Source organism: Scyliorhinus canicula, chromosome 15 (genome assembly GCF_902713615.1).
Source record: "Scyliorhinus canicula chromosome 15, sScyCan1.1, whole genome shotgun sequence".
In the NCBI taxonomy this organism is placed as follows: Eukaryota; Metazoa; Chordata; class Chondrichthyes; order Carcharhiniformes; family Scyliorhinidae; genus Scyliorhinus; species Scyliorhinus canicula.
In genome coordinates this window covers 25,275,517-25,295,618 of record NC_052160.1, presented here as the reverse complement: position 1 = coordinate 25,295,618, position 20,102 = coordinate 25,275,517, and the positions used below count along the sequence as shown (strand labels likewise).

General features: G+C 47.3%; 2 protein-coding genes across 2 annotated transcripts in view; one reads left to right on the top strand and one right to left on the bottom strand.

Annotated features, from left to right (window-relative positions):
* Positions 1 to 20,102, top strand: part of mettl9 (methyltransferase like 9) — a gene marked incomplete at its 5' end in the record, with an annotated part of 39,476 nt that overhangs the window by 16,704 nt on the left and 2,670 nt on the right. The window lies entirely within an intron of this gene.
* On the bottom strand, positions 7,864 to 19,357 carry LOC119978487 (immunoglobulin superfamily member 6-like). Its single transcript, XM_038820157.1, has 6 exons — positions 19,236 to 19,357; positions 15,658 to 16,014; positions 13,401 to 13,486; positions 12,218 to 12,274; positions 10,916 to 11,005; positions 7,864 to 9,173 (listed from the first exon to the last, which is right to left on the bottom strand). The coding sequence occupies exons 1-6, from the start codon at positions 19,303 to 19,305 to the stop codon at positions 9,117 to 9,119; spliced, it is 717 nt and encodes a 238-aa protein (XP_038676085.1). The 5' UTR covers positions 19,306 to 19,357; the 3' UTR covers positions 7,864 to 9,116.

Genomic DNA, 20,102 nt, shown 5'->3' with positions numbered 1-20,102 from the left:
ATGTCCACATTAACCCTTACCAACTTTTACAGATGCACCATAGAAAGTATCCTATCGGGCTGCATCACAGCCTGTTATGGCAACTGCTCGGCCCAGGACCGCAAGAAACTTCAGAGTCGTGAACACCGCCCAGTCCATCATACGAACCTGCCTCCCATCCATTGACTCCATCTACACCTCCCGCTGCCTGAGGAAAGCGGGCAGCATAATCAAAGATCCCTCCCACCCAGTTTACTCACTCTTCCAACTTCTTCCATCGGGCAGGAGATACAGAAGTCTGAGAACACGCATGAACAGACTCAAAAACAGCTTCTTCCCCACTGTCACCAGACTCCTAAATGACCCTCTTATTGACTAACCTCATTAACACTACACACTGTATGCTTCATCCGATGCCGGTGTCTATGTAGTTACATTGTGTACCTTATGTTGCCCGATTATGTATTTTCTTTTATTCCCTTTTCTTCCCATGTACTTAATGATCTGTTGAGCTGCTCGGAGAAAAATACTTTTCACTGTACCTCGGTACACGTGACAATAAACAAATCCAATCCAAGAGGCGAGCCAAGAGCGGCGCGGCACATGGGCCGGAGGTGGGCCCAAGAAAGGTTATGGCTGACTGGGGTGGGTGGGTTGGGGGGGGGGGGGGGGTGCCCCCCAACCAGGCTGATCGCCTGGAATGTCAGAGGACTAAATGGGCCAGTTAAAAGGGCACGTGTGTTCGTGCACTTACGAGCTCTAAAGGCGGATGTAATTATGTTGCAGGAGACACATTTGAAAGTGTCTGACCAGACTAGGCTAAGGAAGGGCTGGATCAGCCAGGTCTTCCACTCGGACTTGGACTCTAAGTCCAGGGGGGTAGCAATTATGATCAATAAGCGGGTACAATTTGAGGCGGAAGGCGTAGTCGCAGACAGGGGGGGCAGATTCCTGATGGTAAGGGGCAAACTGGAGGGGAGGAGAGTGGTGCTGGTGAACATATATGCTCCGAATTGGGATCACGCTGACTTTATTAAAAGAGTGCTGGGGAAGATCCCAGACCCAGACTCACGCAAGTTGTTTTTGGGGGGGGGGGGGGGGGACTTTAATACGGTCCTCGACCCGGGACTGGACCAGTCATGTCCCAGAACGGGTAGGCTCCCAGCAATGGCAAGGGAGCTGAAAGGGTTCATGGAGCAAATGAGGGCACTGGACCCATGGAGAGCCAGACAGCCGTCGGGAAGGGGCTACTCGTTTTACTCACATGTTCATGAAGTATATTCTAGGATTGATTTCTTTATCTTGAGCAGGGACTGTGTAGGGGAAGTAAAGAATACGGAATATTCGGCAATCACTATCTCGGACCATGCCCTGCACTGGGTGGACCTGCAGGTCGGGGGGGGGGGGGGGGTGTGAATTACCAATGCCAGCAATGGAGATTAGACGTAGGATTGTTGTCGGAGGAGGGGATATGTGAGAGACTGCAGAAGTGTATGCAAAACTACTTGCAGGTGAACGATACGGGGGAGGTTTCAGCAGCGACCCTGTGGGAGTCGTTAAAGGCAGTAGTGAGGGGGGAGCTGATCTCAATTCGGGCTCACAGGGTCAGGGCAGACAGAGCAGAAATGGATAGATTGGTTAAGGAGATCCACCGGATAGACAAGGAGCATGCGGGGTCCCCGGGGGAGGACCTACTCGGGGAGAGACGGAGATTACAGGCAGAACTGGGAGTGCTATCCACGAGTAGGGCCGTGGAACAGCTTAGGAAGGCGAGGGGAGTGGTATATGAGCATGGGGAGAAGGCCAGCAGATTGCTAGCGCAGCAAATCAGGAATAGGGAGGCGGCCAGGGAAACAAGTAGAGTGATCGATGGGGAGGGGAGCAGAGTGGAGGACCCGGCAGGACTGAATAAGGTATTCTGGGACTTCTATAGTAATCTGTACACGTCAGAACCTCCGGAGGAACCGGAGGAACCGGAGGAGATGAAAAGGTTACTGGACGGGTTAACATTCCCAACAGTAGGGGGGGGGGGGGGGGGGGGGGGGGGGGGGGGAGTGGATGAGCTGGGGGCCCCGATTAGAGTGGAGGAGGTATTGGGGGGCCTAAAGGCCATGGAGTCGGGGAAAGCCCCGGGGCCGGATGGATACCCAGTAGAGTTTTACAAATAGTTCTCGGAGATAGTGGGACCGGTCCTGACCAGGGTTTTTAATGAGGCAAGGGACAGAGGGACCCTGCCGCCGCCGATGTCGCAAGCCACCATCTCGCTGATGTTAAAGTGGGACAAGGACCCAGAATCCTGCGGATCATACAGGCTAATCTCCCTGATCAATGTGGAGGCCAAGGTCCTGGCGTTTAGAATTGAGGACTGCGTATCGGAGGTGATTGGGGATGACCAAACAGGGTTTGTTAAAGGCAGGCAGCTGACAGCCAATGTGAGAAGATTGCTTAATGTGATTATGATGTCCCCGACAGGCAAGGAGGTGGAGGTAGTGGTGGCAATGGACGCTGAGAAGGCCTTCGGCCTTGTGGAGTGGGACCATCTGTGGGAGGTTCTCGGACGGTTTGGGTTCGGGGAGGGACTGGTTAACTGGGTCAGACTATTGTACCAGGGCCCCTTAGAGCGAACAGGATAATGTCAGACTACTTCAGACTACATCGCAGGACTAGACCGGGATGCCTATTCTCCCCGTTGCTGTTCGCGCTGGCCATAGAACTGTTGACGATTGCGCTGAGAGCTGCAAAGGGGTGGAAGGGAATGACGAGGGGTGGGGGGTAGAGCACAGGGTCTCTCTCTTTGCGGATGACCTGCTCCTGTACGTGTCGGACCCACTGGCCGGGATGGAAAATATACTGGAAATGTTGAGGAAGTTTGACCGGTTCTCAGCGTACAAATTAAATATGGCCAAGAGTGAGATGTTTGTGGTGCAGGCAAGGGGCCAGGAGAATAGACTGAAGGAGCTGCCATTTAGGCTGGTTGAGGAAAGTTTCCGGTATTTGGGAATCCAGATGGCACGAGACTGGGGCAGGCTGCACAAGTTAAATTTGGCCAGGGTGGTGGAACAACTGAAGAGGGAGTTTCAGAGATGGGATGCACTCCCGCTGTCACTGGCGGGGAGGGTGCAGACTGTAAAGATGACAATTCCCCCTAGATTCCTGTTCATCTTCCAGTGCCTCCCGATCTTTATCCCACGGTCCTTCTTCAAAAGGACTGGCAAAATCATCATGAGCTTTGTATGGGCAGGAAAATCCCCGCGGGTGAAGAAGGCGATGCTTGAAAGGAGCCGCAGCGAGGGAGGGCTGGCATTGCCGAGTCTGATTAACTACTACTGGGCGGCTAACATAGCCATGATAAGGAAGTGGATGGTGGGTACGGGGTCAATCTGGGAGCGGGTGGAGGCGGCTTCGTGCAGGGGCACCAGTTTGGAAGCCCTGGTCACGGCTCCCCTACCGCTGTCGCCGGCCAGGTACTCCACCAGCCGGGTAGTGGGGGCGGCCCTGTGGATATGAAGCCAGTAGAGGAGGCATGTAGGGGAGGTGAGTGCGTCTGTCTGGGCTCCAATATATGATAACCATCGATTTGCCCCCGGGAGCATGAATGGAGCGTTTCGAACATGGTGGCGGGCGGGGGTGAGGAGGGTGGGCGATATGTTCCTGGAGGGGAGCTATGCGAGTTTGAGGGAGTTGGAGGAGAAAGCTGGGCCAGAAAGGAAATAACTTTAGGTACTTACAGATGCGGGACTTTATACACAGACAGGTCCCATCCTTCCCACGCCTCCCGCCAACAGGGATCCAGGACAGAATAGTCTATAGAGGAGAAGGAGGAGAGGGTAGAGTCTTGGATATTTACAAGGTGCTCATGAAAGGGGAAGAGTCCCAGACGGAGGAGCTATAACTCAAATGGGAGGAGGAGCTAGGCGGGGAGTTGGAGGACGGGATATGGGCAGATGCCCTGAGTAGGGTAAACTCAACCGCAACATGTGCCAGGCTCGGTTTGATTCAATTTAAGGTCGTTCACCGGGCCCACATGACGGTAGCTCGGATGAGCAAATTCTTTGGGGTAGAGGATAAGTGGGCTAGATGCGCGGGAGGACCAGCGAACCATGTTCACATGTTTTTGGCATGTCCTAAGCTTAGGGGGTACTGGGAGGGATTTGCAGGGGTCATGTCCCGGGTGCTGAAAACGAGGGTGGTGATGAATCCAGGGGTGGCAATTTTCGGGGTTTCGGAAGACCCGGGAGTCCAGGAGGAGAAAGAGGCCGATGTTTTGGCCTTTGCTTCCCTGGTAGCCCGGCGGCAAATACTGCTGGCATGGAGGGACTCAAAACCCCCGAAGACCGAACTATGGCTTTCGGACATGTCAAGTTTTCTGGGTATGCCATGAGGGGATCTGTATTGGGGTCCACCCGAAGTTGGCAACCATTCATCGACTTCTTCGCGGGAGAGTGAACGTCAGCAAGGGGGGAGCGGGGAAGGGGGGAGATCAGATAGAGTAGGAGGGATAAATAGGCGGGTGGTGTCTATGGGAGAGGAGCGGGTATGTGCATTATGGTTTGGTTGAAGTGCTGGTTTTACGTTGATGTTTGCACATTTCTGTTATCTGTAACTGTTTATAATGCCAAAAAATACCTCAATAAAATTGTTTGTTTGAAAAAAAAAATTGCCCCTTAGTTTCCAAAGATACATAGGTTAGGTGGGGTTCTGGGGTTACAGGGATAGGGTAGGGATGGGCCTAGGTAGGGTGCTTTTCAAAGGATTGGCACAGACTCGATGGGCCATGTGACCTCCTCCTACACTGTAGGGATTCTAATTCTAAAGTAAGGGGTGCAGCTCTAAAAGTGGGTGCAGGAGGGACCTGGTTGTACACATACATAACTCATTGAAGGTGGCAGGACAGGTTAAGAGCATATGGTATCCTCAGCTTCATTAGTAGCAGTATAGTGTGCAAGAGCAAGGGGTTTATAAATGTCTTGTATAAGACACTTGTTTGACCTCAGCTGCAGCACTGCATGCAGTTCTGGGCCCCAGACTTGTGAAGTTATTGGAGAGAGTGCAGAAGAGATTGATGCCAATGGTTTCAGGGATGAGGCACTTCAGTTGGAAGTAAGATTGGAGGAGTTGGGCCTATTTCCCTCGGAGAAAATAAGGTTGAGATGAGAATGTGACTGAGGAGTTCAAAATCCATGAGGGCTCTGGACAAAGTAGAAGGGGAGAAACTGTTCCCGCTCGTGAAAGGACTGAGAATGGGAGCGCACAGATTTAAAGTAATTGGCAAAAGAGGGGGGGGGAAAAAACACTCGCTATGTGAAAATGTTCAGGTCTGGAATGCACTGCCTTAATGTGCGGACAGGTTCAATCAAAGCATTCAGAGGGGAGTGTGAAGGGTTACAGGGTGAAGACGGGAGAATGGCACTGTGAATTGCTCATCTGGAGAGTTGGTGCAGACACGATGGGCCAAATGGCCTCCTTCTGCACTCTAACAATTCTGTGATTGGACGCATGCTTGTAGTGTGTGTGTCAGAGTGAGTGGTACATCTGACTAAATGGACACCTAGAGCTGGACAGTGATTTCTATTGGATAGCACCAGCTTATTGTACTGGTACTAAATAACACCATATAAAAATCTGCAATGCCCGGGGAGGCAGCGGCATTGAAATGGTCATAGGGGCAGCAGGGTAGCATGGTGGTTAGCATAAATGCTTCACAGCTCCAGGGTCCCAGGTTCGATTCCCGGCTGGGTCACTGTCTGTGTGGAGTCTGCACGTCCTCCCCCTGTGTGCGTGGGTTTCCTCCGGGTGCTCCGGTTTCCTCCCACAGTCCAAAGATGTGCGGGTTAGGTGGATTGGCCATGATAAATTGCCCGTAGTGTCCTAATAAAAGTAAGGTTAAGGGGGGGGGGGGGGTTGTTGGGTTACGGGTATAGGGTGGATACGTGGGTTTGAGTAGGGTGATCATGGCTCGGCACAACATTGAGGGCCGAAGGGCCTGTTCTGTGCTGTACTGTTCTATGTTAAGGGCAATTGGGGATGGACAATAAATGCTGGCCCAGCCAGTGATTTCCATAAGCAATGAAAAAAAAAATCTTGAGGGTGACACAGTAGCACAGTGGGTTTTTTTTAACGTATTTTTATTAAGGTTTTGCAGAATTTTTCAAAATAAAACAGTAGTAACCACAATAACAAAACAAACTAGAGAGAACATGAACATAGTGCAAAATGAGAATATACAATAACAATTAGATAGACATTACCCCACGCGACCCAGTCTTCCCACACCATCCCAATGAAGCACATCCTCCTCCCCCCACGGATTGCTGCTGCTGCTGACATTTTAATTTTCCCCGAGAAAGTCGACGAACGGCTGCCACCTCAGAGAGAACCCTAGCGTAGACCTTAAGGCAAATTTTATTTTCTCGAGGCTGAGAAACCCAGCCATGTCGTTAACCCAAGTCTCTACACTCGGGGGCTTTGAGTCGCTCCACATTAATAAAATCCGTCTCTGGGCTACTAGGGAGGCAAAGGCCAAGACGTCGGCCTCTTTCACCCCCTGAACTCCCGGGTCCTCTGACACTCCAAAGATCGCTATCTCTGGACTCGGCACCACCCGTGTGTTAAGCACCTTGGACATTGCCCTCGCGAACCCTTGCCAGAACTCTCTAAGCTCCGGGCATGCCCAAAACATGTGGACATGGTTTGCTGGGCTGCCCTTGCACCTCATACAACTGTCTTCTACCCCAAAAAACTCGCTCATTCTCGCTGCCGTCATGTGTGCCCGGTTAACCACCTTAAATTGAATTAGACTGAGCCTGGCACATGATGAGGAGGAATTAACCCTGCCCAGGACCTCTGCCCACAGACCCGCTTCCAACTCCTCACCTAGCTCCAACTCCCACTTGCCCTTGAGCTCCTCCACCGGGGTTTCCTCCGCCTCCTGTAGTTCCTGGTAGATATCCAACACCCTCCCCTCCCCCACCCAGGTGCCGGAGACCACCCTGTCCTGTATCCTCAGTGGCAGCAGCTTCGGAAAGGCCTGTTTTTTCAGGAAGGCTCATACTTGCAGATATTTGAAGGCGTTTCCTGGCGGCAGATTAAATTTGTCCTTTAGCGCCTTCAAACTGGGAAGCTTCCGTCTATGAACAGATCTCCCATCCTTCTGATGCCTGCCCTCTGTCAGCTCTGGAATCCACAATCCATGTTGCATATCGGGGTCCAGACCGACGTTCCCTCCACCTTCTTGTCCCTCCTCCACTGTCCCCAGATCCGCAGTGTCGCCACCACCACAGGTCTTGTGGAGTAACAGGCCGGCAAGAACGGCAAAGGAGCGGTTATCAAAGCTCCCAGACTAGTACCTTTACATGACGCCGCCTCTAGCTGCTCCCACGCCACCCCACCCCCCCATCGCCCACTTCCTAATCATAGCTATATTGGCCGCCCAGTAGTTGTAGCACAATGGTTAGCACTGCTGCCTCACTGCAAGAGACCGGGGTTCAATTCCGACCTTCAGTGCCTGTGTGGCATTTGCACATTCTCCCCGTGTCGGCATGGGTTTCCTCCAAGAACTCCGGTTTCCCCCCGCAGTCCAAAGATGTGCAGGCTAGGTGGATTAGCCATGGTAAATTGCCCCTTAGTGTCCAAAGATGTGCAGATTAGGTGGAGTTACGGGGATAGGGCAAGGGAGTGGGCCTAGGTAGGTGCTCTTTTAGAGGGTCAGTGCAGATTTGATGGGCCTCATGGCCTCATTCTGCACTGTAGGAATTATTTTTTTGTCTCTAAATTTAGTGTACCCAATTCTTCTTTTTTTCCAATTTTTGGGGCAATTTAGCCTTGCCAATCCGCCTATCTTGCACATCTTTGGGTTGTGGCGGTGAGACCCACGCAGACAGAGGGAGCATGTGCAAACTCCACATGGACGTACCCGGGGCCGGGATGAAACCCGGGTCCTCGGCGCAGTGAGGCAGCAGTGCTAACCACTGCACCACCATGCCGCCCCACTGTAGGAATTCTAAGGTTCTTAAAAACAAACACTCCACTGAGCATCAACTAATTATGCCAAAAAAATAACAGTACAATCACAATACAGCAGTTGATTGTGTTGCTCGACACTGAAATCTTTGTGACACTTTCCGCTAGCGTAGGCCAGGTTCTCTGTTCTTCTGTGCCCATCCATCATGATGTGAGGTGGTGGGTGACAGCTACTGTAGTCAAGAAGTTTTGTTCTCTCAAATGCTTTTTGAAAATCAGTTCTTGGGTTGTGGGTGCCACTGGCAAGGCCGGCATTTAATGCCAATCCCTAATTGTCGTTGTGAAGGTGGTGGTGAGCTGCCGCCTAGAACCGCTGCAGTCCACGTGGTGTAGGTACACCCTTGGTGCTGTTAGGGATCAGTTCCCGGAGTTTGATTCCGGGACAGTGAAGGAACGGCGATTATAGTTCCTAGTCAGGATAATAAGTAGCTTAGGGATGAACCTGTAGCTGATGGTGTTTCCATATGGCTACTGCCCTTGTTCTGCTGGGTGGTAGACGGTGCAGGTTTGTAAGATGCGGTAGGAGAGTTGGTGAGTTACAACAGGGTGTCTTCCAGATGGTACAGTGGTGGATGGTACGAGTGTCTAAGGTGGTGGATGGGGTGCTGATGGAGCGGGCTGCTTTCTCTTGGATGGTTTTGAGCTTTGAAAATTGTAGCTGTATCTCAGGATTCTGTTCAAAACCAATGAAAACCCTGTCACACATTGAGCAGCAGATCACCCTGGAAACGAGATTTTGGCGTTGACCTCAGGTCAATCTGACCCGCGTTAGCAATTCATAAAAGGTTTCAGATACAGGTTTGAAGTCCATCAGTGCAAGGGTAGTTGAAGTGTAGAAAAGCAATGTTGTCCAGATACAACAAACTGGTTACATCAGAGTTTAAAAACTGCTCTTTCCCGGATTAAAATCTCCTCCGTCATTGCTGCTTGATGATTAAGCTTGTTGACTGTGGATCTCCTTTATTTTATTTTCTAGTCACCTGGAAGTCCGTTATCACCGTTGAAACAAAATGATTGGGAGAAACCCCCATCTGATGTCATTATATTATACCTTTAATCAAATTTTCTGTAGTGCCCTGGAACTGTACATTCAGCCCTCGTGTCTGGCGATTGAACCCTCAGGCATTTTGATAGATGGTGTTGTCGGTCTCAGCACAATGGGATTGTACCTCTTGCTATGAATACAAAGAACAGAATTGACATAGTAAGACAGTGACCATGTTAGAAATGGCATTAAAGCAGCCAGCACTCCCTAGCCTAGAGGCAGCACAAGTAGAACTGGGTCAAAGTTCCCCCCAGCTGTTCTTAAGAGTGAACATGTTCCTCACTGTTTCAATGCACTGTTTGTTGTATCTGCTTTGTGTTTGATCGAGAACTGAGTCAAGTAGCTGTGAGGGAGGGGAACTGATTGGGGAGGGGCGTTAAGGTGGGTGATGGGAGGGCACATTGATGGTTGGTGACGTGGAGCAAGATGAGAGGACAGTGACACACCCACTAAGTGTGCTTCCCAACTGCTGGCCCCCTTTCCAATCAGTCCAGCTGAGATTGGGGAATTCCAGGAAGTGTCATGGTGGTACATTATCTTGCCACATCTTGTGGTCTGCCAGCTTGAAATGCCACATCTTGGTCCACTTTCCATACTGTGACTGGCTAAATTCGAGCCAGTTTCAATGGATCAGTTTATTGAGACCAGCAGACTCCTGCCTAATGAAGTGGGGCAGGTGATGCAGTACTCTCCACTCTGAATGGGTACGCTGAAGAAACTCAGCCCCCTCCTGGACAAAGCAGCCCGCTTGATTAACACCCCATCTGCCACCTTAAACATTCACTTCCTCCACCATTGGCACACAGTAGCAGCAGTGTGTACCATTTACAAGATGCATTGAAGCAACTTGCCAAGCTTGCTTCAACAGCACATTCCAAATCCCGTGACTTCTACAACTTCAAGGGACGGGCCGTGCAGTGGTTAACACTACTGCCTCATAACTCCGAGGACCCGGGTTCGACCCCGGGTCACTGTCCGGGTGGAGTTTGCACATTCTCCCCGTGCCTGCATGAGTCTCACCCCCACAACCCAAAGATGTGCAGTGTAGGTGGATTGGCCTCGCTAAATTGCCCCTTAATTGGAAAGACAGAATTGGGTACTCTAAATTTATTTTATTACAACAACCTGAAAAGACAAAGGGCAGCAGACATCAGGGAACGTTGCCACCTTCAAATTCCACTCCCAAGTCACACACCATCCTGACTTGATGGCAGGATATCCCATATTGCCGTTCCTTCACTGTCACTGGGTCAAAATCCTGCGAAGGATCTACACCACACACACACTGTTGCAGTTCAGGCGGATGGCTAAGCACCACATTCTTGGGACTATTCGGGATGGGAAATGAATGCTGACCAACCCAGCAACACCCAGATCCTGTGAAAGTGTGAAACAAAATGTTCCTTTATGTTCACAGGTTAATCCTCAGGTCAGTAATTGATCCCATAACCATCAGCTGCAAGATATAATACTGACATTGTCGGGCAGTACAAGGGGATATTATCAGAAAATATTATGTGCAGGGGTACACACCCCTTGAGTTTTCTGGTCCTGGTATTCCATTATTCTGGTTTCTGATGCTATTTAACTATCTAACTGTGTGTGTGGGAACCACGGAGCAACATTTTTCAGTGTTTGTCAGAGGCCACACTGAAACCTCCTCGAAGAGACAGGTATATTAAAACCTCCATGGGACGCTTGATTTAACTCTGTTCTACTGAACGGGTTCTGAATGAGTTACAATCTCGCCCAGGTGAGTCAATGACTCAATTCAGCAGGAACCTGCTTTCTCTCATTCTCTAAACTCTCTGTCCAGAGTTCTTTACAAATAGAGCCTGGATCCTCCTGGATTCTCACTTATACTGCACTTACTAAAGTTGTCTGCTGGTTATTATTTCTGTATTTTCTGTTGAACTCCATTGCAAGGTCTTTGCAAACTTGGCTCTTCTGCTCTTCGTTAGGCTGTGGGCAGTGAACAGAAAACAGTTAGACACAGAAGGGAAAGTTGGAGGGAGAAATTGAGAAAAGAAGACTTGCATTTTAGTTGCGGCTTTCACAATTACCAGACGCTTTGAAATCAATTAAATACTTCTTGTTGCGTAGTCACTGTTGTAATGTAGGAAACATGATGGTAATTTGTACAAAGAAAGCTCCCACAAAACGATTTGCCAATGGCCAAATAATCTGTTTCAATAATCTTTATTAGTGTCACAAGTAGGCTTACCTTAACACTGCAGTGAAGTTACTGTGAAAAGCCACTAGTCGCCACACTCCGGCGCCTGTTCGGGTGCACTGAGGGAGAATTCAGAATGTCCAATTCACCTAACAAGCATCTTTTGGGACTTGTGGGAGGAAACTGGAGCACCCGGAGGAAAGCCACGCAGACACGGGGAGAACCTGCAGACTCAGCACATACAGTGACCCAAGCCGGGAATCAAACCCTGGTCCCGTGCGCTATGAAGCAACAATGCTAACCACTAAGTTTGCACATTCTTACCGTGCCGCTTCTTTGAGGAATAAATACTAACCCAAGACATTGGGATGAACACCCCTGCTATTCTTCAAACTTTGTGCCTTCTATACCCAGCCAAAGGGCAGACAGGGCCTTGGTTTAACATCTGCACTGAAAGATGGTAGCCTTCAGCAGTGCAACACACTCTCAGCATTGGGACTGTCAGCCTTGTTTTTTGTGTTCAAGTCTTTGGATTGGGACTTGAACCCACAACCTTCTGACCTGGAGGACAGCGTGCTCCCCATTGAACCATGACTGACATTTATCAACCGGTGTCTTGGCATAAGGGTTAGGACAGGCACAACTTGATTATGAAATATCTAATTGAGGGCAAGTGGAGGGTTATTTGACTGAAAGAAAGGATCTGCCTTTATATAGCTCCCCCTCGGGATGACCCAGCAGATGAGCAATATTTTGAAGTAACAAAGATATCTGCCAATTGTTACCCAGAAAGGTCCCAGTAGTTAGAGTTAAACGAGCTGTTGATCTGTTTGCTTTTCTTGAGGTGTTAGTTGGGGGGGGGGGGGGTGGCATTCCTTGGACTTCCAATGTCCTTGTACCATGGACTCTTTACTGTCCACCACTACAGAAAGGCAGAGCCTCAACATCACTCTTAAAAGAATACTGCATTTCCAATTACAAAGTTCACAATATCTACGTACAATGTTGCTGTCTTGGTTGTGAGCAGAATTAGCCTTCTTCATTGACCTGATGGTTTGCTGCACAAAGATAAAGACAGGTGAGATATGGAGGCTGTTCCATTAATCTTTGCTACACATTTTCGCAAGTTCAGTCCTCACCATTTGAACCTCCCAAATCGGGCAAATGGCACTTAAACCCATTTCCATTTACTGCTATTGTCAATTGCAGCATGTTAAGCATGGCAATAGCTTTGGGCATTACAGGTTATGTTGCTCAACTAATAAGCCAGACGCTGGAGCTAGTAAGTCAGGGAATTTGAGATTTGAATATAGTTCAAGAAAAATAAGTTGGAAATATAAATAACTGGGATCAATCAAAGTGACCATGAACCTGGTTGGACTTTTGGCAAAGCCAACGGTTCACTGTTGTCCCTTAGGGAAGGAAGGAAACCTGCTGACCCTCCCTGGTCCAGGATTATATGTGACTCCAGTCTCACCCCAGTACGATTGACTAAGGGGCCTAGCAAGTCATTCCATTGCACCCTCATATTCTCAGGGTAATTAGGGATAGACAATAAATGGTGGCATTGACACCATTGTCCGCATTATGAGAATTAACATTTTTAAATATTTGCAACAATGGTGTAATTTTAAATGGGTTCAGGAAAAGAGACACATGGGGTTCACTTAAACAAGTCTTTCAAGTTGTAAAGGCCTTTGTAAAAACACAAAATGGACCCACAGCGATATAAACAGAGGCATTGGGTACTAAAGCAAGGAAGTTATGGTAAACGTTTAATATAACACTGGTTGAGCTCCAACTGGACTATTGTTGCCAATTCTGGGCACCATACTTTAGGAAGGCATTGAGGCCTTGGAGAGGATGCAAAGGGGATTTACTGGAATGACAAGCTGGAATGAGCGACTTCAGTATGTGGAGAAACTGGGATTGGTCTCCTTCGAACAGAGATAAGGGCAGATTCAAAATTGAGAGATTTTGCCAGAGTGAATAAGGAGAAACTGTTTTTAGTGGATGAGCAATTAATTGCGGACTTGCCACATCCTGAGAAATAAGTTTTTTTTTAAAACCCTGAGCTGCCCCAAAATCCTAATTTTTCTTTATGCTTGTTAATTTTCTCTCTCCAAATTAACTTTCTTTAGATGACAATAGAGAAGAGGTTGAAATGCGCTGTCAACAACTCACTACGAGCAGAAAGGTGATGCAGATGGTGTATAGGGAGAGAATGATTATCAGTGTTGATTGGAGCCATAGATCTGATCCCATGTCACCTGCAATTAAAAATACACAGATCGCTTATTTAATCTTTGCTGGAACATATTAGCCATTGGCCAGAATTTACTGAGCTTGTGTTATTTTTCTTTTGCAATTTGGTTTGTTGTACTTCTTCAATCAGAATTGTCACAGTTCCTGAAATTCCTCTACTTCCTAGGAACTCTGATCGGGAGTGGGTCAGAATAATGAGAGGGCAGCCTGCCGAATACATTGTCACCTCTCCCAACAGAGGGTGGTAGTTAGGACCAGCCTGGAATGGTCCTGATCAGAGACAGGGCAGAGGAGAAGCAGGAGCTGGGGAAGTAGGAATCGCATGTAACACACAGCACGGAAACAGCCCATTTGGGCCAGCTAGTTCTCACTAGTGTTTTACGCTCCACACAAGCTTCCTCCCACACTCTGTGTGTCAGCACATTCTTCCATTGCTTCCTCCTTCATATCTTTATCTAGCTCCCACTTAAAATGCACCTATACTATTTACCTCACTCGGTTCAGATGCTAATTTATGTTACTGCAAGTGAGTGAGAAGATAAATTTCACGTGCGGCTGATCAAGCGAATGAAAATTACGCTGAAACCTGTGTAAAAGGACCACCCCCACACCAATAAAAAGATGCCTGCAAAAACCATACACCTGTTGAAATACCCAAATAATCGGCATGGTAAACGGCGCAAGAGGTACTCTGAAGCCATGAGGCGCTCACAAATTCTAAACTTAGCCAGCTTTCACTGCATCTAGCCCTTTAAACAACTTCTGACACCCATACACAACACCATACACAAATTAAGATGAAGTGGTAGTTTATAGACCTTACAAATGGAGACTATCATTTTATGCTGTGACCCACGTATCCACCCTATACCCGTAACCCAACAACCCCCCCCTTAACCTTACTTTTTTAGGACACTACAGGCAATTTAGCATGGCCAATCCACCTAACCCGCACATCTTTGGACTGTGGGAGGAAACCGGAGCACCCGGAGGAAACCCACGCACACACGGTGACCCAGCCGGGAATCGAACCTGGGACCCTGGAGCTGTGAAGCATTTATGCTAACCACTATGCTACCGTGCTGCCCTTGTACAAGATTTCTCTAGGAACATCAGACCAGGAGGAGGCCATTTAGCTGCTGGAGCAATCGAGGTTCTGACTGATCAAAGACCTAACTCCATATGCCCGTCCTTGCCCATATCCCTTAATGCCTTTGACCAAAATCTATCAATCTCAGATTTAAGATTAACAATTAATCCAACATTAATTACAGTTTGCATGAGAGTGTTCCAAACTTTTACCACCATTTCCGTGTCGTTGCGTGTCCGATTTCACACCTGGATAACCTAACTTGAATTTTTAGACCCTAGTCCCAGACCCCCAACCAGTGGAAATAGTTATTCCCAATCCAGCCTACTTGTTTCCTTTAATAGCGTGAAAATTTTGATTAACCCCCACCCCCCTCAACTTTGTAAATTCCAGGGAATACAACCCTAATTGTGCAAGGTCTACTTATAGCTTAACCCTTGAAGTCCTGGTATAATTCTGGCCAATATTGTGCGTCATTCCATCTCCCCCTCCAAAGTTTTTCTGTTCTATTCCATCATAAATTGTTCATGGAAGGGCAGCACGGTGGCGCAGTGGTTAGCATTGCTGCCTACGGCGCTGAGGACCAGGATTCGAATCCCGGCTCTGGGCCACTGTCCATGTGGAGTTTGCACATTCTCCCCGTGTCTGCGTGGATTTCACCCCCACAACCCAAAGATGTGCAGGGTAGGTAGATTGGCCACGCTAAATTGCCCCTTAATTGGAAGAAATGAATTGGGTACTCTAAAATAATTTTTTTTAAAAACTTATTCATGGATAAAGTGAATAGTTGAGGTCCCAGTAGACCCTTGCAGGATACAACTCACCACATCCTGCTAATTAGAATACCTACTCATTATTCCTACTCTCGGTCCCCTTCCACTCTACCAACTTCCCAACCAGGCCTTCAATTTGATTCCACCCATTGTCCACCCCAACACACCCTTTTGCCACTGTTATTTTCATTTCATTCATTCCCATTCTCTTAATCTGTACAAATGTTTCAAAATGTGGACAGGTTGGCGCAATGCTTAATACAATGTGTTATTGCAACGCTGTCCAGTTCACTGACAAACCTGTGTAACTGACCTGTGACCACCACCATTGTACCATTTCCCGTTTGTTTGGACTTGGCGAAGGAGGACCCCTGGAAGGCGATACCACAGTAATACATGCCACTGTCATTTTGGGTGACCTGTTGAATTCTCAAGGAGGCAATGTCTCTCGGGTCGGACAGAGTAAACCTCCCGTTAGTCACTGTGTTTGAACAGGCTCCCGAACACAGATTTATCGTCTTGTTGGTGTTGATCCTGAACCACAGCACTTTAGCTTTCCCCTTGCAAGAGAAAGAAGTGAAATTGCAGCTAATTGTCATGTTACGGTTCAAGCGTCCTTCAATGAAAGGTTCTTGGTTGATGGCTACAGTACATTCTTGAGCAGCAAAGCCTGTTGGGAATACACATTGTTATTTAATTCCATCTTTTCTTGCTGCTAAATATTAAGTGTTAAAAACGGCATGCAAAACCATCAATCAGCCCATCCCGGCTTGTGCTGATAAGTGGCGAACAACATTCGTGCTACACGAGTTCCAGGAGAGTTAGCAAATAAATGAGAATTTCACCATCTCCCCTTTACATTCACTGCATTATCTCTGTTGAATCCTCCTCCATCAGCATTGTGGGGGTGACCGTTCACCACAAACTCAACTGGACCAGCCATATAAATGCTGCGGATTCAAGAGCGGGTCAGAGGCTGGGAGGTATTTTCTTGCTGAGTTACTCGCCCCCTGACTCCCCAAAGCTTTTCCACCCATCCACAAGTCAGGAGTGTGACAGTGTCCTCTCCACTCACCTGAATGAATGTAGCAATAGCCAAGAATGTTAAACTTCTGATGCCTAGATGGTGAAGTCTGAAACCAAATGCCAATTGTTTAACCAAAAACTAGATTTATTTGCAGGACGCAACTTTACAAATGTCTGCCTCCCACATAACCGACACCCAGTGTCCCATAACCTTCTCTTTGGATATCTTTTCAAATTAACATTGGATCAGTTTTGCAGACACGTGTTCCTTAAACGGGTTCGTAGTTCCACCTTTTAAGATGATGGGCTGGAGAGTTCTCATATTCAAAAGCTCAGGTCTGTGAAAGTTGCTCAGTCCACATTACACTTTTAGCTTGCTTGGGACATGGTTTCCATGGAAAAATATTTGCCGAATCCTTTTCTAGTTGACTACGAGTGCTGAACATAAGGATACAATTGTCATTGTGACATGTCCATTGTGATAAAGCCAGTGTTTGTGGTAGCACTGTACCGTGTAGATTCACCGACCCCAGTCTGTGCTGGGAGACAGAGCAAGAGGAGGGATTAGACAAAGCAGGATTCTTTCCCTTAATTGCTCTCCAGTGGCCCACTACCAGCAGCCCGCATGTCCACCGAGGGTGGGGGATTGGACTCAGCTGTGAGGCCCGCACCCTCTCTCTGAACACAACCAACTAGCTGGTGACACTTCCCATCTAAGCCCATGAGGGAAAGAATCTTGTGGAAGCCTGTGGGACATAGTTTGATGGCAAAATCGATTTTTTTGCCGAGAGTTTTTTTTCCACCCCAAAAGGCAGTGATTTCATGTGAGCAGAAGTTATGCAATCGTACGGATAGCAGAATTGAGTTCCTGGCATTGAACTGCATTCTATAAATAGTCCAATGTTGGGCAACTGAGGAAGTGAGGGCATGTAACTGCAGAACTAATCATTTTTAGTGGCAATTATATTCGAGATGTTTTTCCCAGACACCAGTTGACTAGGCTCCTTCAGAGAGACAGCACAAATACGACAGACCAAATAGCCTATTTCTCTGCTGTAGCTATTCTGGGATTCTGTGGCTTCTCCTGGAAAAAAAACACCTGTCCCAGATTTTTCATCATTTCATATTTTACTTACTGTCTTTAAAGCAAATGTCCTTTTTGCCTTTTCTTTGATAAAAGTTTTTGAGAGCTATCTTGGTCCTCGCTAAACACTGTAATTCATAAATCGGCAGTTCCTGGTGAAATATTTTTGTTCCAGAAATTATTCCATTCACCTGGTTAGAAATGATTTTAAGAAGTGCTTAATCCTTTTTATCCTTAATCCTTAAACCAGGGGCTGGTTTAGCACACTGGGCTAAATCGCTGGCTTTTAAAGCAGACCAAGGCAGGCCAGCAGCACGGTTCAATTCCCGTACCAGCCTCCCCGAACAGGCGCCGGAATGTGACGACTAGGGGCTTTTCACAGTAACTTCATTGAAGCCTACTCGTGACAATAAGCGATTTTCAATTTTAAAGAAAACAACAGGAGATCTGTTGATGCTCTCAGTTACAGCCACCCATCTCTGAAGGAGCTGGCTCTTTTCAGTATAAAAAAAACAGAATTCTAACTCAAGCTGCCACCAGCAACAACTTCACAACAAAAAATAATTTTGCTGTTCTATGCCCCACTGCTTACCAAAACAAAGAGGTGGATTTGCGCTTCGAGTAAACATAAGGGACATTTAAACAGACTGTTACAAACTCAAAAATTTAAAGCGCTTCATGTAAAAAGTATTACAATATGTTGTTGCTGTTCTTCTGTTGAAAAATGACATCCATTTTGTGTACAGTAAGATATCTAATAATAATCTTTTATTGTCACAAGTAGGCTTACATTAACACTCAATGACGTTATTGTGAAAATCCCCTAGTTGCCACACCCCAGTGCCTGTTCTGGTACACTGAGGGAGAATTCAGAATGTCCAATTCATCTAACAGCACGTCTTTCGGGACTTGTGGGAGGAAACCGGAGTACCCGGAGGAAACCCACGCAGACATGGGGAGAACGTGCAATAATCATTCCATTTATTTTTAGTATAATAATAATCGCTTATTGTCACAAGTAGACTTCAATGAAGTTACTGTGAAAAGCCCTTGCAGGCAAAATGTTGATTAAGGCACCAGAACGCTCTACTCTTCTTTGAATATGACCTAGGATTCTTCACATCCACCTGAACAGACAGATGAGACCGGGTTTAATATTTCATGCAACAGTGCAGGCAGCGCTGCCAGGGCAGGTCAGCATAGGGTTAGATACAGAGTAAAGCTTCCTCTACACTGTCCCATTAAACACTCCTAGGGCCGGTACAGCACGGGGTTAGATACAGAGTAAACCTTCCTCTACACTGTCCCAGTAAACACTCCAGGACAGTTACAGCACGGGGTTAGGTACAGAGTAAAGCTTCCTCAACACTGTCCCCATCAAAACACTCCAGGACAGTTACAGCACGGGGTTAGGTACAGAGTAAAGCTTTCTCTACACTGTCCCATTAAACACTCCCAGGGAAATTTCATCACGGGGTTAGATACAGAGTAAAGCTTCCTCTATACTGTCCTATTAAACACTCCCAGGACAGGTTCAGCATGGGGTTGAATACAGAGTAAAGCTTCCTCTATTCTCTACCTATTAAACACCCCCAGGTTGGGTATAACATGGGGTTAGAAACAGAGTAAAACTTCCTCTACACTGTCCCATTAAACATTGGGCACGAACTGGGTTGAGCTTGGCAGTGATACCTCTCACGGTTAATTGCCACACGGCAGGCTCTTCATTTGGAGGAGGCTCGGCTGGAAAGTAGAGTAAAATGAGTTGACAAATTTCTCACCTGTTATGTGAAGGCTGGCAGCTTGAAGGTAAAAGAAGAGAATCTTTCCAAGTCTCATCAGGAGTGCCATAGTTCAACGGCTTCGAGCTGAACTTGGGAACTATGTGTGACTGTTTCTAATTGTGAAATTATTTCCGTTCTGAAGCTGTAGCTGTAACATCGCACAGAGAGGAAGTTGTGTCTCCAAGTGGCAGTGATTCTGTGTGTGTGTGTGTATGTATGTTTGTATATGTGTGTGTTCATGTCCTTCTGCAGATGCTACTCAATACTGCACCAAAGGCGCAATCTGAAGATATTGTGGTGTTGAGGTTTGACTCGGGTCCTTAAGTCTTGTGAGCCAGTGGGTGGATCAGCTCACTGAGTGTATGTAAATTCTGTGTAGATGGTGTATGTTTATATATGTATATAGGTTTTCACAATAGTTTGTGCATGGATTATCAGTGCTATGTATCCATATAGATTCTATACCTGAAGATTGAATGAATTATCAATGTTTTTTGCCTGTACAGGTTCTCTGTAGATTGTGTTAAAAACATAAACAGATCAAGTGCATGCGTTTCTGTGGCTGAATTAAATGCTGTATCTGCAGATTTTGTGCCTCTTGGCATGACTTGTGTTACAAATAAGCAAAATAATTTGTTGGTTCCTTTCAATATTCTGAATTATGGAAGTAAACCAATTTTTAAAGTTATTTACCCAGATCGGTTTTTTTTATTGTTAAAGAGCAGTCCCAAGGACACCTGGTTTTGGAACAAGAATTGAGCAGTGAACTTCTCTCACTTTTCCCAGGTTTTCCCTTCTTATCCTGTTCGCAGGTCTGTTCCTGGGACGCATGATCTGGCTCCTCTTCCCCTACCCGATTATTCT